Below are 12,006 nucleotides of genomic sequence, written 5' to 3' on the forward strand. Positions count from 1 at the left end.
TCAAGTCCTTGTGCTTGCCAGGGAAGCGCTTATTCCACTGAGCCATCTCCCGGCCCCCAAGATGCTTCTTTATTTCTTTCCTTTTCTTTTTTTGGTACCAGGAATCAAACTCAGGAGGGCCTTATGCTTGCCAGGCAGGCACTGTGCCACTGAGCTATATCTCTGGCTTTTTTTTTTTTTCCCCCTAAAGACAGGTTCTCTCTATGTAGTTTAGGCTGCCTTAAACTCACTATGTAGCCCAGGCTGGCCTTGAGTTCATGGAGCTCCTTCTGCCTCAGCCTCCCAAGTGCTGGTATTACAGGTGTGTGGCACCATTCCCAGCTGGAAACAAATGATTTCTGCCAACCAAAATCACCACAGACACCATTAATATAGATGGCAAAGTGGGAGAAGATTTCTGCATTTCTCAGGATGCATAAGGGACATCTGGACAACACAGGGAATGCTTTCCAGTCAACAAGAAAAATGTATCAGTACTATCAGAAAATATGAACAGGTAACTTACTAAAGAAGGAATCAAAGAAGCACACAAAAAGATGCTTAGGGCTGGTGAGATGGCTCAGTGGTCTAAAGCACCTACTTAGAACAAGCTAAGCTAATCAAAGCACAGGGACTGCGGTTCAATCCCCCAGCACCACATGCCAGTCAGACCCGCCCCCTGGTGGGCTGAGCTGGCCACACACAAAATAAATAAGTAAATAAACAAATAAAATTAAAAAAAAAAAGATGCTTAATCATTACAGAAAAATGCAAATTAAGACAATGATGAGAGGTCCGGGAATATAACTCAGCAGCACAACTGGTGCCAGAGGTGCTGTTGTAGGAGGTTCACAGGGAATATGAGGCCAAACTGGCCTACACAGTGAGTTCAAAGCCAGCCTGGACTACATCGTGAAACCCTGTCTCAAAAGACAAAAACAAGAAAGAAAAAAAAATCAATTGATTAAAAAATCCTGGAGATATAACCCACAGCCTTTACACTGAACTACATCTGAGGCCATTATTTTTTATTTTGAGATAGAGTTAAATTGCTAGTAGGCTGGGCTCAAATTTGCAATCCTCCTGTCACAGCTTCCCAGAGTTCTGGGATTATTGGCATGCTCCACTATGCCTGGGTACTTGTGTTTAATGTCTACTCTCACCCTACATCTAAAATACAAATCAAATAAGAAAAGGCTGCCATCTTTATTTTTTTCCTTGTATGTCTAGCAGCTAAAAGAGTGCCTGCAAGCTGAGTACCTGGCAGACCTTCAACAGGTACTTGCTGGACTCAATAATGCAAGAATGTGAGGAGGGGGTGAAGGCGGAGATGCAGACCATGGAGGGTCCCTGTTTCCTTGGCGCGGGCCCCAGGCACAGAGATCCACTCACTCGAAAGAAGTCACGAAGCAGGTCTGGGAAGGAGCCCCGGGCACCAGGGTTATGTTCTCCACCGCCCAGCCATTGCCGCCGTGTTCCACCTCCCAGCCTCTGAAACCCTCTGAGGACACAACAGGGTTGAATGTGAAGGGTTTCCCAGCAGAGAGCCCGCGACCGCACAGCATGTATCGCTCACTCGCTCCTCCTGGCTCTGCCCCTCGCTTTGGCTGCTTGGGATGATACAGACTTTGCTGGGATACAGACCCCATTTCTATCCCAGCGTCACACAACCGACCCATCCTTTCAACCTTCTCCACCCACAGTCAGTCTTTTTCGCTTCTCAAATTCCCAGGACCGCCCAGCGACCAACGCCCGCTTTGCCTCGCCCACTCGCTCAGATTCTCCCTCTGCAGGGAGGCTTTACTTTGGAATGCAAACTCCGCCCCCATCAGCATCCAATCAGCTACATCTCAGCCAACTTCACGCACCTACGCCACGCCTCTAAGCGCGCGGTTTCACGTCTCAGCCCCGCCCCCCGGCTCCTTCAGTTGTCTCCCACTGGCTACACCTCTCAAACCTGCCACGGCCACGCCCACTCGTCCCTTTCCCCGGGGCAAGTTTTCTCTGCTTTCCTCCCGAACGCTCCCGGCCAACGCGCCTTAGGCCACGCCTCCTGCACGTAGCTTCTAAGGCCCCGCCCTCAGCACGCACGTTCTCCACAGGAGTTGAAGATGAGGTTTCTGCCGAGAGGTGCGCGCAGACAGAAGCGTGCCAGGGCGCAAAGCGGAAGGTCCTCCTCGTCCTCGCTGCTGGGCGGGCAGCGCTGAGCCAAAGCGTAGAGCGCGCGGCCCTCGGCGCTGCGGTCTCGAGCCAACTGCAGCAGCCACACGGTGGGCCCGTCTACGACGTCGCGCCAGGCGCGGCACACTGGGCGGCAGCAGGTCACCAACGCGCGCGGCGGCACGTGGCTCAGCACCCGCACGAGCAGCTCAGGGGGCAGCGCGTCCAGAGTCACCGGCGGGTATGCGGGCCGCCGCCGCGAGGGCCGGGCGCCCATCGCCGCCGCTGGGTTCCTGTGGGTCGAGAGGGGTCAGTGGGTCAGCATCTCACCAAGATCATCAGCTCTATGGGGGACGGGTAAAGGCTGCCAAGGCTGCAGACGCCTGAGTTCCCTCTGCTTGAGGGTGAGCAACGATCCAGTGGGGTCCTTTGTTTTTCCTCTTTAAACAGAACCTCCTGCTTGGAGCTGGGCGTGGTGGCGCACGCCTGTGATTCCAGCACTTCGGGAAGCTGGGGCAGTAAGACCCAAAATTCTAGCCTAGCTGAGACCGTTTCAGAAAAATGAAAAGGAGCCGGGGAGATAGCTCAGTAGAGTGCCTGCCTGGCAAGCATAAGGTCCTGAGTTCAATCCCTGGTACAGCAAAAAAAAAAAAGAAAAAAAAAGAAAGAAAGAAAAGAAAAAAAAAAAAAACCCTCGTGTGACCTGACCCCATTAGAAGCGCTAAGCACAGCTGCCGCGAGGCGCGCTTGTGTCTGGCTAAGCACTTCACATGGCCGGAAGCACACTGAAGCGCCATCCCCCAGTGTGTGCCAGCTCCTTGGGTCTTTGCCATTCAAGACCTCTCTTCAGCAAAATCTTTTTCCCCAACCTGTCATCTTGTTCTAATTAGAACTGGGCTCTCTTAATGTTCATTTTAAAAGTCCTTGCCCCTGGGAGCTGCTTCCGGACCACTCTGTGTGTCTCCTCCCAGCCGCCTAGCTGTTGAGCTCCATCATCTGGGGTCAGTCACTGGCCACCTGATGGGTCATCTGCTGACCCGGGTGTGCTCCTTTTCCTTAATCTCTGATTCAGGTTGCTTCTGTCACCACTCTAGTGACTTCCATATCCAGGCAGATGATCCCTGCCTCTCAGTTCGCTGCCCTCGTCAGTGACCTTGTCGTGCCTCCCCTCTGCCTCCCGGGTCATAGTAGATCTTGATTCAATGACTCCAGCCTCCTCAGAACAGCAGCCTTTGATCTCTGCACAGCCCCAACCCCCAGTTTAAATTCCATGCTTAAACCTTAAAACCTTCATTTGCATACACTTTTCCCCTTAACCTCTGAAAACAAGATGGTTAAATCCAACCCTGCACACCCTGTGCCTGTACCCCCACAGCTTGAGGGCTGGAGATCAGCGCAGCTCCTGGGCTCTCTGTGCAGTGACGTCCAGCTGTTTCTAACGCTGCCTGGCAATTACATTACATTTCCCTTACCTCCGCCTCTCCTCTCTTTTATATAGCTGTTTCGCACCTCTTCCTTCTCTCCTCTCTTCTAAATCCCTAAATTGCCAGGATGGTTTTTAATTTTCGATGCTCTTTTCCTGAGCCTCCTACAGCATGAAATTACAGGTGTGCATCACCATGCCTGATCGACTTCCTCACCTTTTTTCTCTTAAACACTTACCAACTTCTAACACATAACTTCAAACTTCTAACAAATAACTGTATGTAACTTATCTTTTTGCCTCTCCCCAACTACATAGTACACACCATAAGTCCAGAAATTCTTTTGCACCCCCAAGCCCCAGTGCCTGTGACAGTGCCTGACACATCATGAACATTCAGTAAGGAGGTATTAAGCAGCTGGGGTGTGGCTCTGTGATACAGCACTTGGCTGGCACCTGGGAGGCTCTGGGTTCCATCCTCAGCACCACAAAAACAAAAGTCCCATTTGATAGATGAGAAAACTGATGCCACACGGATGTGCAAGGAGGTGAGACACCTTTATTGAACAGGAATGCCTGGGCCAGCCTAAGGCCTGAAGAGACGCTTGTGTCACCACCTTGTCCTCAGAGGTGGCAGAGCAGCCTTGGGAGGGGAGCACAGCACTGGGCCCACTTTGCCTATCTTCAGCCACTCCCTAAGATGCCTCTGCTGCCGGTATGACCAGGAGCAAGTCACTTAGTCTCTTGGCACTTTCCTTTCCTCTTCTGAAAATGGCCCTGCGAATGCTGCTTACTTCATAGGGATGTCTCGAGGACAGTGTGAATTCATATTTGTAAGGCACTTAGGAAAAGTGCTTGAGGCTCATAATGAAGAACGGTAATTATCTAATATTAAACATCAAATTATGTCAGTGGCTGTGATTGTTATCACACATTGAAAAAATGACAAGCAACTATGTAGCTGTGACATTTTCCTGTGGGTGACATTTACTGGCTCTCAGGGGGCCACCCTGCTGCGCGTCTAAGTTGGATCAGCTCACAGCCCATGATGTAGTCTGATAGGTGACTCAGCCCTTCCAGGTCGCCCTGGGTTAAGAGGCTCCTGGGTGGTAATGATTGGTACACGGCAGCCTGGGAGTGTGCCCTTCTCGACAGGTGGGATTATCCTCAAGTGGGTTGATCAAGGTTTTGTTAAAAAAAAAAAATTCAGGGGGCTGGTGAGATGGCTCAGTGGTCTAAAGCACCTACTTAGAACAAACTAAGCTAAGCAAAGCACAGGGACGGTGGTTCAATCCCCCGGCACCACATGCCAGCCATTCCCGCCCCCTGGTGGGCTGAGCTGGCCACACACACACACAACATAAATTTAAAAAAAAAAAAAAAAAAAAAATTCATAAGGAAGAAGGAAAGGTAAGTGGCCTTTGGAGATAGCAAAATCCTGACCCCACCTTTACGCCTGCCGCAGAAAGACAGAAGCCAGGGAGACCTGTTGTTCTCAGTCTAGATGGCTTATTAACTTACTAATAATTAGCTCCGACTTACAAGCAGGTCCGCTAGTTTGCCTAGCAGGGATGTGAGAGCCACCAGAGTTTAGTCCTGTGGTCTGCTCTTCTCAGGAGTGTGTTGGTCACTGATGATCAAAGGACTTCTTGGGCTGGGTTGGCCCTTGAAAGCAGTCAGACTTCACTAAGGAGCAAGAAGCACAGCTCAGGCCAGATGCAGTGGTGCACGCCTATAATCCCAGCACTGGGGAGGCTGAGGCAGGAGAATCACTGAGAGCGCAAGGTCAGTGTAGGCCACACAGTTCAATCGAGAGATGGCCTCAAAAAAAAACCCCAAATAAAAAGAAAATCAGTGTAGCTCATAATTACTTAGTGGCACTATACAAGCTACACAAATTGTTTGTTGGGGATGCATTAGCAACCTAGCCAATACCCTGTGCCCATGGCTGAATACCAGTTACTGGCTGGCTCAGTTCAGGGCAAACAAGGCTTGGCACTGGGAGTATATCCGGAGGAGATTATTATTAGTTATTACAAGCTGGGTGTCACAGTACATGCCCTCTAATCTCAGACCGAGGTGAGAGGATTGTGAGTTTGATACCAATGTGGGCTGTTTAGCAATCTAGTGAGACCTTGTCTCAACATTCAGTAAAAATATTTAAAGACAGCTGGGAATCTAGGTCAGTGCAACAGCCCTGGATTCAATCCCCAGTACCACAAAATAAAATAAAATTGTAAAATATCATTGTCACGGTAACTAGAGACACTCTTGACATGCAGTTTCCAAGGACCGCTGATGCTATGTATAGCGTCCCACGGTTTCCAAAGCTGGCCACCAAGCCGTTTCCTGACTGTTCTTTTACAGTTTTATTGTTCATTAAACTGTGAGGCTCACACTCTTGCCTCTGGCCTGGCTGGGCCACCATGGCAGGCTTGCCTCTCAGAGCACTACAGAAGGGACATTGCTCAGGGACTTCGAGGTGGCGTCCTAAAGGGCACACATGCCTGTGGAGACCCACTTTGTGGTTGCTGCCAAATGCTAAGTGGTCAGCAGCCAATGGGGTGGGGAGTTTGGGTTTCTAGCATTTTCTGGGGGTGTAAATTATACCCAAAGCTGTTTACAAGCTGCCAATGTGAAGTCCCAGAACTCTGGGGTTGGAGTAAACAAGGAAGGGAAGTGACAGTTCCCTGGCTCTTGTCAGGGGCAGGCATAGTGGCCCACGCCTGTAATCCCAGCCCTCAGGAGGCTGGGACTGAAGGAGGATCGTTGTGAGTTTGAGAGCAGCCTGGGCTACAAAATGAGCTCAAACCAGCCTGAGTTGCAGAGCAAGGCCCTGTCTCAAAAAGACAATACAAAAAAACCAAAAAACAGCATGTGCATCTGGCTACCCGGAAGTCATCGTTTGGAGACCGAGCACACAGGCGAGAGGCCTGAGCAGTGCCAGCTGTTCCTGCCTCCCCATGCCAAGTGCTATCCAGAGGAGAGGAAGGGGGTTGCCCGTGCAGCCCCAGCCATTGTCTGATGGAACTGAACAAGACCCCTGCGTGTGGACCACTGAGCTGGGCCCAGCCCCAGAACTATAAATGATAATAAGGTAGTGGTTATTGTTTAAAGTCACAGTGGGCTGTTAGGCAACACTAGCTAAATGCAACAATGTTTGGTGATTTGCACAGTGTGGCATGGTGCCCATCAAGTGAGCCCTCACCAAGAAATAGTGGGCCCCAGCGCTCTGGGAGGCTGACGCAGCAGGACTGCATGTCTGTAGCAAGCTTGGACGGCTCAGTGAGACCCTGTCTCAAAAATAACTTTAAAAAGGGCTGACGATGGAATGTAGCTCAGTGCAAAGACCCTGGATTTAACTCCCAATACCTCAAAATATAAAAAACAAGCAAACAAACCACCCAGAAAACAGAAAAAGACAGACAGAAAAGAAACAATGGGTACCACTGTAGACACAGACCGACCTGAGTTTAAATTCTGATGCTACCCACTTTCCACATAAGTGATTTGAGGCCAATTGTTGTTGTTTTTTAAGACAGGGTTTCACTATGTAGTTCAGGCTGGCCTTGAACTCACTGTGTAGCCCAGGCTGGTCCTGAACTCTTGGTGATCCTCCTGCCTTGGCTTCTCCCAAGTGCTAGGATTATAGGTGAACATCAAGCCCAGCAGGGATAGCATTTTTTAAAAAAAATGTTGCTTTTAGATACTGACTATTGGTTTTACATTCTTGGATTAAATAAACCACACTTTTTTTTTTTTTTTTTTGCGGTACCAGGAATTGAACTCAGGACCTTGCGCTTACCAGGCAAGTACTTATTGAGGATTACAAGTAATCTACAGATGATTTAAGGCAGTGGTCCTGGGCCTTTCTGGCACTAGGGACCAGTTTTATGGAAGACAGTTGTTTCATGAGGAGAGGGGTGTGGCTTCAGGATGTGTCATGTTAATTTATTTGTTGTGTTATTTTTCTTCTGTCTCTCTCTCTCTTTTTTTTGTTTGCTTGTTTTTTTCAGACTGGGTCTTGCTATGCAGCTCAGGCTGGCCTTGAACTGACTTTGTAGTTCAGTCTGGTCTTGAACTTACAACGATCCTCCAGCCTCAGCCTCCTGAGTGCTGGGATTACAGGTGTGGGCCACCACTCCTGGCTCTTTATTCCTATTATTACTTTGGGGATCCTATATCTATTATTATTCCATTAGATTCTTACAAGAACTGTGCAACTTAGATCCCTCCTAAGCGCAATTCATGGTGGGTTTTCTCCTAGGAAAACCTTCTGCTCATCTGGTGGGGTACAGCTCAGGCGCCGATGAGTAAGGAGGGCCACTGTACACACTTGGGCTCACTCCTGGTCGGGTGACCAGGCTCTACACATGGGTCTGCAGCCCCAGGGTGGGCTGATGTAAGGCATGTAGAAGTGTGTGTGCTGGTTCGAAACACATACTATTCTGTTTGATTGACTGATTTTTAGTGCTCAGGATGGACTCAGGGCCTCTTTTGTGCTATGCAAAGGCTCTACTATGGAGTCACCCCCATGCCCCTCCTGGGTTGTAGAAGGGCCTTTAGCACCCCTGGGCTTTGGTATTCTTGGGGACCCTAGGTTCAGCTCCTGGGAATACCCAGAGATGACTGTGCTAAACAACAACAACAACAACTGATTCCTTGTCAAGAGAAGTGTAGGCAGCATTACAATGTCAAACTGGGTAGGAATCCATTTCTGTAAGGAGCTTTTTTGGTTTGTGTTCCTTGATCTGAGGCCTAGCTCTGTGTGCTTGTTTATTTATTTACGGCAGGCTTTTACTATGTAACCCAGGCTGCCCTTGAATTTGCAGTGATCCTCCTGCCTCAGGCTCTCAAGTGCTGGGATCACAGTGCACCACCATACCCAACTTGTGTGTGTGTGTGTGTGTACTTTCTATAAAATGATAAAGCACACAGAGTAATCCATACATAGCCAACAATAAAACACAGAGTAATCTATGCAAAGGAACAAAAAGAGGTGTAAAAACTTCTGCCAAAGCTATCAAACGGGCCGGGGAGATGGCTCAGTTGAATAAGTGCTTCCCTGGCAAGCGCAAGGGCCTGAGTTCGAGCCCCAGTTCCGCATTAAAAAAAAAAAAAAAAAGTCTTCAGAAAGCTATCAAACAGCCATACATGGTGGCACACGCCTGCAATGCCAGCTATTGGGGAGGTTGAAGTAGGACGATCATGGGTTCGAGGCTAGACTGGGCAATTTAGTGAGATTCCGTCTCAAATACAGAAAAATAAATAAATAAATAGGACTCATGTCTCGGTTACTTTTGTTGCTGAGACAAAATACAGAACATCTAAAATTAAAGAAGGAAAGGTTTATTGAGCTCACAGTTAGTGGAGGTTTCAGTCCACATTCAACCGGCTCTAAGGCAGAGGGGCACAGGACAGAGGGCAGCCTTTCATGGTGGTGGAAAACAGCAAAGAGCAAAGGGAGGAGCAGCAGTTTAGGCAGCTGGCCAGCCTCTCTCCTCCTTACATTTGTATGCAGACGACCCACCCCAGGGTGGGTGCAGCACTCACACCCGTAATCCCAGCCTTGGATCATGAATTAATCACAAACTCAAGAAGCTACCCCATGACTGCACGGGGCTTTGGGGGACAACTGGACACAAACCATAACAGTGGGAGATGCAGCACAGTAGTAGTGTGCTTGCCTAGCATAAGAAATAAATCCCTGTACACAAGTCCCAATGAGAGAGGAAAAAAAAGCTATCAAACAAAAGATGGAACTCTTTTTTTTTTTTAATTTTTTTTTTAAATTTTTTTTTCAGAACCGGGGATTGAACTCAGGACCTTGCGCTTGCCAGGGAAGCACTTATTCCACTGAGCCATCTCCTCGGCCCCTAGATGGAACTCTTATAATGAAAGAATCCACGCAAACTACTGGTAGTTAGCAGGTATCTTTTTAGCAGTTTCTTCACTTGTGAAATTTACGACAGCCAGAGACTGACTGACTGAACTCCTCTGGCCTCTTTCTCGCTCCCTCCCGCCGACCCTCTCTTTCTCTGGGACTGAAGATTTGTGGAGGACCACCTGGGTGACTCTCCTTGAAAGAAGAGCAGTTGTCTCCATACCGGATGTGCCTGACCCTATTTCCACGTACTGATGGGTTCAGAGCTGGCTAGGACCTTTCCTTATCCCTTCATTTGACTTTAAGCACTGCATATTGGTCTAGCCGAGGTGCTGGTGGCAGTCTTTGAAGACAGCATGTGTGTTCCCCTGATAACCCACACCGGCTGCTTCAAGATGGGACAAAAGCCAATGCTCTACACTGTCCGCTGGGACGGAGCCTCGAGATAGCGGCCATGACTTCCTGGGGCTTGAAGGATTACACATCAGAGGTGAAGCACCGGACCCCGAAACATTAGAGACTATCTCAATTGTATCATGCAGATTACTTCCTACATATCCTTCTCTGCACAGTGCAGAGGTGAATGCAAGCCTCCCACCTAGCCCAACTCACAGTACTCACCCACTTCCGGCCATTTTCAGTCATTCATCCCCAAGCCACTCCTCCTTCATGACTGAACAAAACGTGGGTTTGGCCCTTGGTCAAGGCCTTTGTTCTGGATAGCCATCACCATGGCTGGACTTAGGACCCTTGGCTCCCCATAACTATAAATATGCTTTAGTGTCTTTATTCTTGCCGTAGGTTGCACTGGAAGTGGTAGATTGGAATTAACTTAATGGGATTCCAGTAATTTATCCATGAGATTACAAATATAAACTTCTGGGACCGAGATGAGGGAAGGGCCCTCTGTAAAGACTGATCCTTCCTTTACAGGAAGGGCCCTCTGTAAAGACTGATCCCAGAGCCTTTGTCTTGAACTGTGTTCTCAGTCTTGTTTATTTAGAGAAAGCGCCTAAGTTGCTCAGGTTGGGCTTCAGCTTTTAATCCTCCTGCCTCAGCCTCCTTGAGTACTTGAATTATAGGTTATAGCTCACTAGGAAATTTTGCACAAAAATAACTCTGTGAGTCAGTGACGGTACTGTCTTATTTGTTCAACTTTGGTTTGTCAGGGAATAGTTTTCCTGGAACAAAAGTATAACCTTGTAACACTGCCATCACTGCAGAGTGGTTACCCCTTCCCAGACAACACCCCACTGCCACCCCGAGGCAGTCACTAATCTCGTTTCTGTCACTATAAACTGCATTTCCCCCTAGAATTCCACATAATGGGAACCACAGAATGCACCTGTTACCAATCTACTATCACACTGCTCCAAACCACCCAACTGGAGAGTGGCCCTTTTCCTTCGCAGGCTTCCACGACGCCACGCTTTTTCAGTAGAGGGCGCTGGAGAGGTACTGTGGCGTTGAATTACTCCTGCGCCTGCGCACTTGTTCTCTGCAGCTGCCCCAGCTGGGGGAGGAGTCTCACTCAGCGCACCCCCCCACCCCACCCCCAACAGCTGCTCCCTTTAGCGGAGGCTTCCCTGTGAGCTGCTGTCCCCGGGGTCCTGGAGGGCAGATTCCTGGCAAATTCCATCGCAGGGACTGCTTTACCCTTTCGGGTCCCATGGCCAAGGCAACCAGGATCACAGCCTGAGGCTGTGGCCTCCTTCACCCTTACAAGCTTAAACCTAGAAGCAATGGCTATGCCTTGTATTTGTTAGCTTCTTCCTTCTCTTCCTCCCTCCTTTCTTCCTATCTTTCTTTTTCTGGTACTGGTGATTGAACCTAGGGCCTCTGCACTGAGTTATATCCCCAACCCTTTTGATTTTTCTTTAATACAGGGTCTCGCTAACTAACTGGCTCAGGGCAGGCTGCTCAAACTTGGAATCCTTCTGGCTCAGCCTCTCAGCCTGCTGGGAATAAGGATGCTACCATGCCCAGCTTGGCTCGAGGTCTCCGCCTCCCTCTTGTCTCTCTTGGTGTTCCTCTGCCTGAGACCAGGTGTTGCTATGGTGCCCAGGCTGGCAGGAACTGCTGGGCTCAAGCAACCCTCCTGCCTCAGCCTCCTGAGTAGCTGGGAATGGTGCTGTCATACTCGGCACTGTCTCCTATTTCTTTATTCTTTGTTGTACCTTTTATTTCTTAACAGCCAGTCCCTTTTACTCAAATGCCCTCTCACAGTTATTATGTCTCTTAAACATGCCTTGTTCATGGGCTGCGTGGTCTCAATCTCCTGACCAGACTGTGACACATGCAGCGTGGACTTCCTTCCTTCTTTCCTTCCATAGTGTCTGTGCCATTCACCCACAATGAATGGGTGACTGTCAGCCTTTCATTCCTTTTTTAATGCTGAGTCGTATTCCACACGAGTGATAATCCCTAATCTACCCACTCATCATTATTAATACTTGGGCTGTATGTAGTTTGGGGCAGTTATCAATAGAGTTGCTATGACCAGGCATGAAAGCAGGTGTGGACACTCCAAGGAGACACCCAACAGAGGAATTCTTGGCTC

The 12,006-nt window shown here is 49.0% G+C and overlaps 1 protein-coding gene across 3 annotated transcripts in view; it reads right to left on the reverse strand.

Moving 5' to 3' along the window:
* Positions 1 to 12,006, reverse strand: part of Fbxo17 (F-box protein 17) — a 40,101-nt gene that overhangs the window by 4,364 nt on the left and 23,731 nt on the right. For all 3 annotated transcript variants that reach the window (XM_023721493.1, XM_004636795.2, XM_023721494.1), the window contains exons 2-3: positions 2,071 to 2,432; positions 1,372 to 1,480 (exon numbers count right to left, since the gene is read on the reverse strand). In XM_023721493.1, the coding sequence (XP_023577261.1) occupies positions 1,372 to 1,480; positions 2,071 to 2,416 (455 nt within the window). In that variant the 5' untranslated portion in view covers positions 2,417 to 2,432. The remainder of the gene's footprint in view (positions 1 to 1,371; positions 1,481 to 2,070; positions 2,433 to 12,006) is intronic.

Source organism: Octodon degus, unplaced genomic scaffold, assembly GCF_000260255.1.
Source record: "Octodon degus isolate 3935 unplaced genomic scaffold, OctDeg1.0 scaffold00083, whole genome shotgun sequence".
NCBI classification, from domain to species: Eukaryota; Metazoa; Chordata; class Mammalia; order Rodentia; family Octodontidae; genus Octodon; species Octodon degus.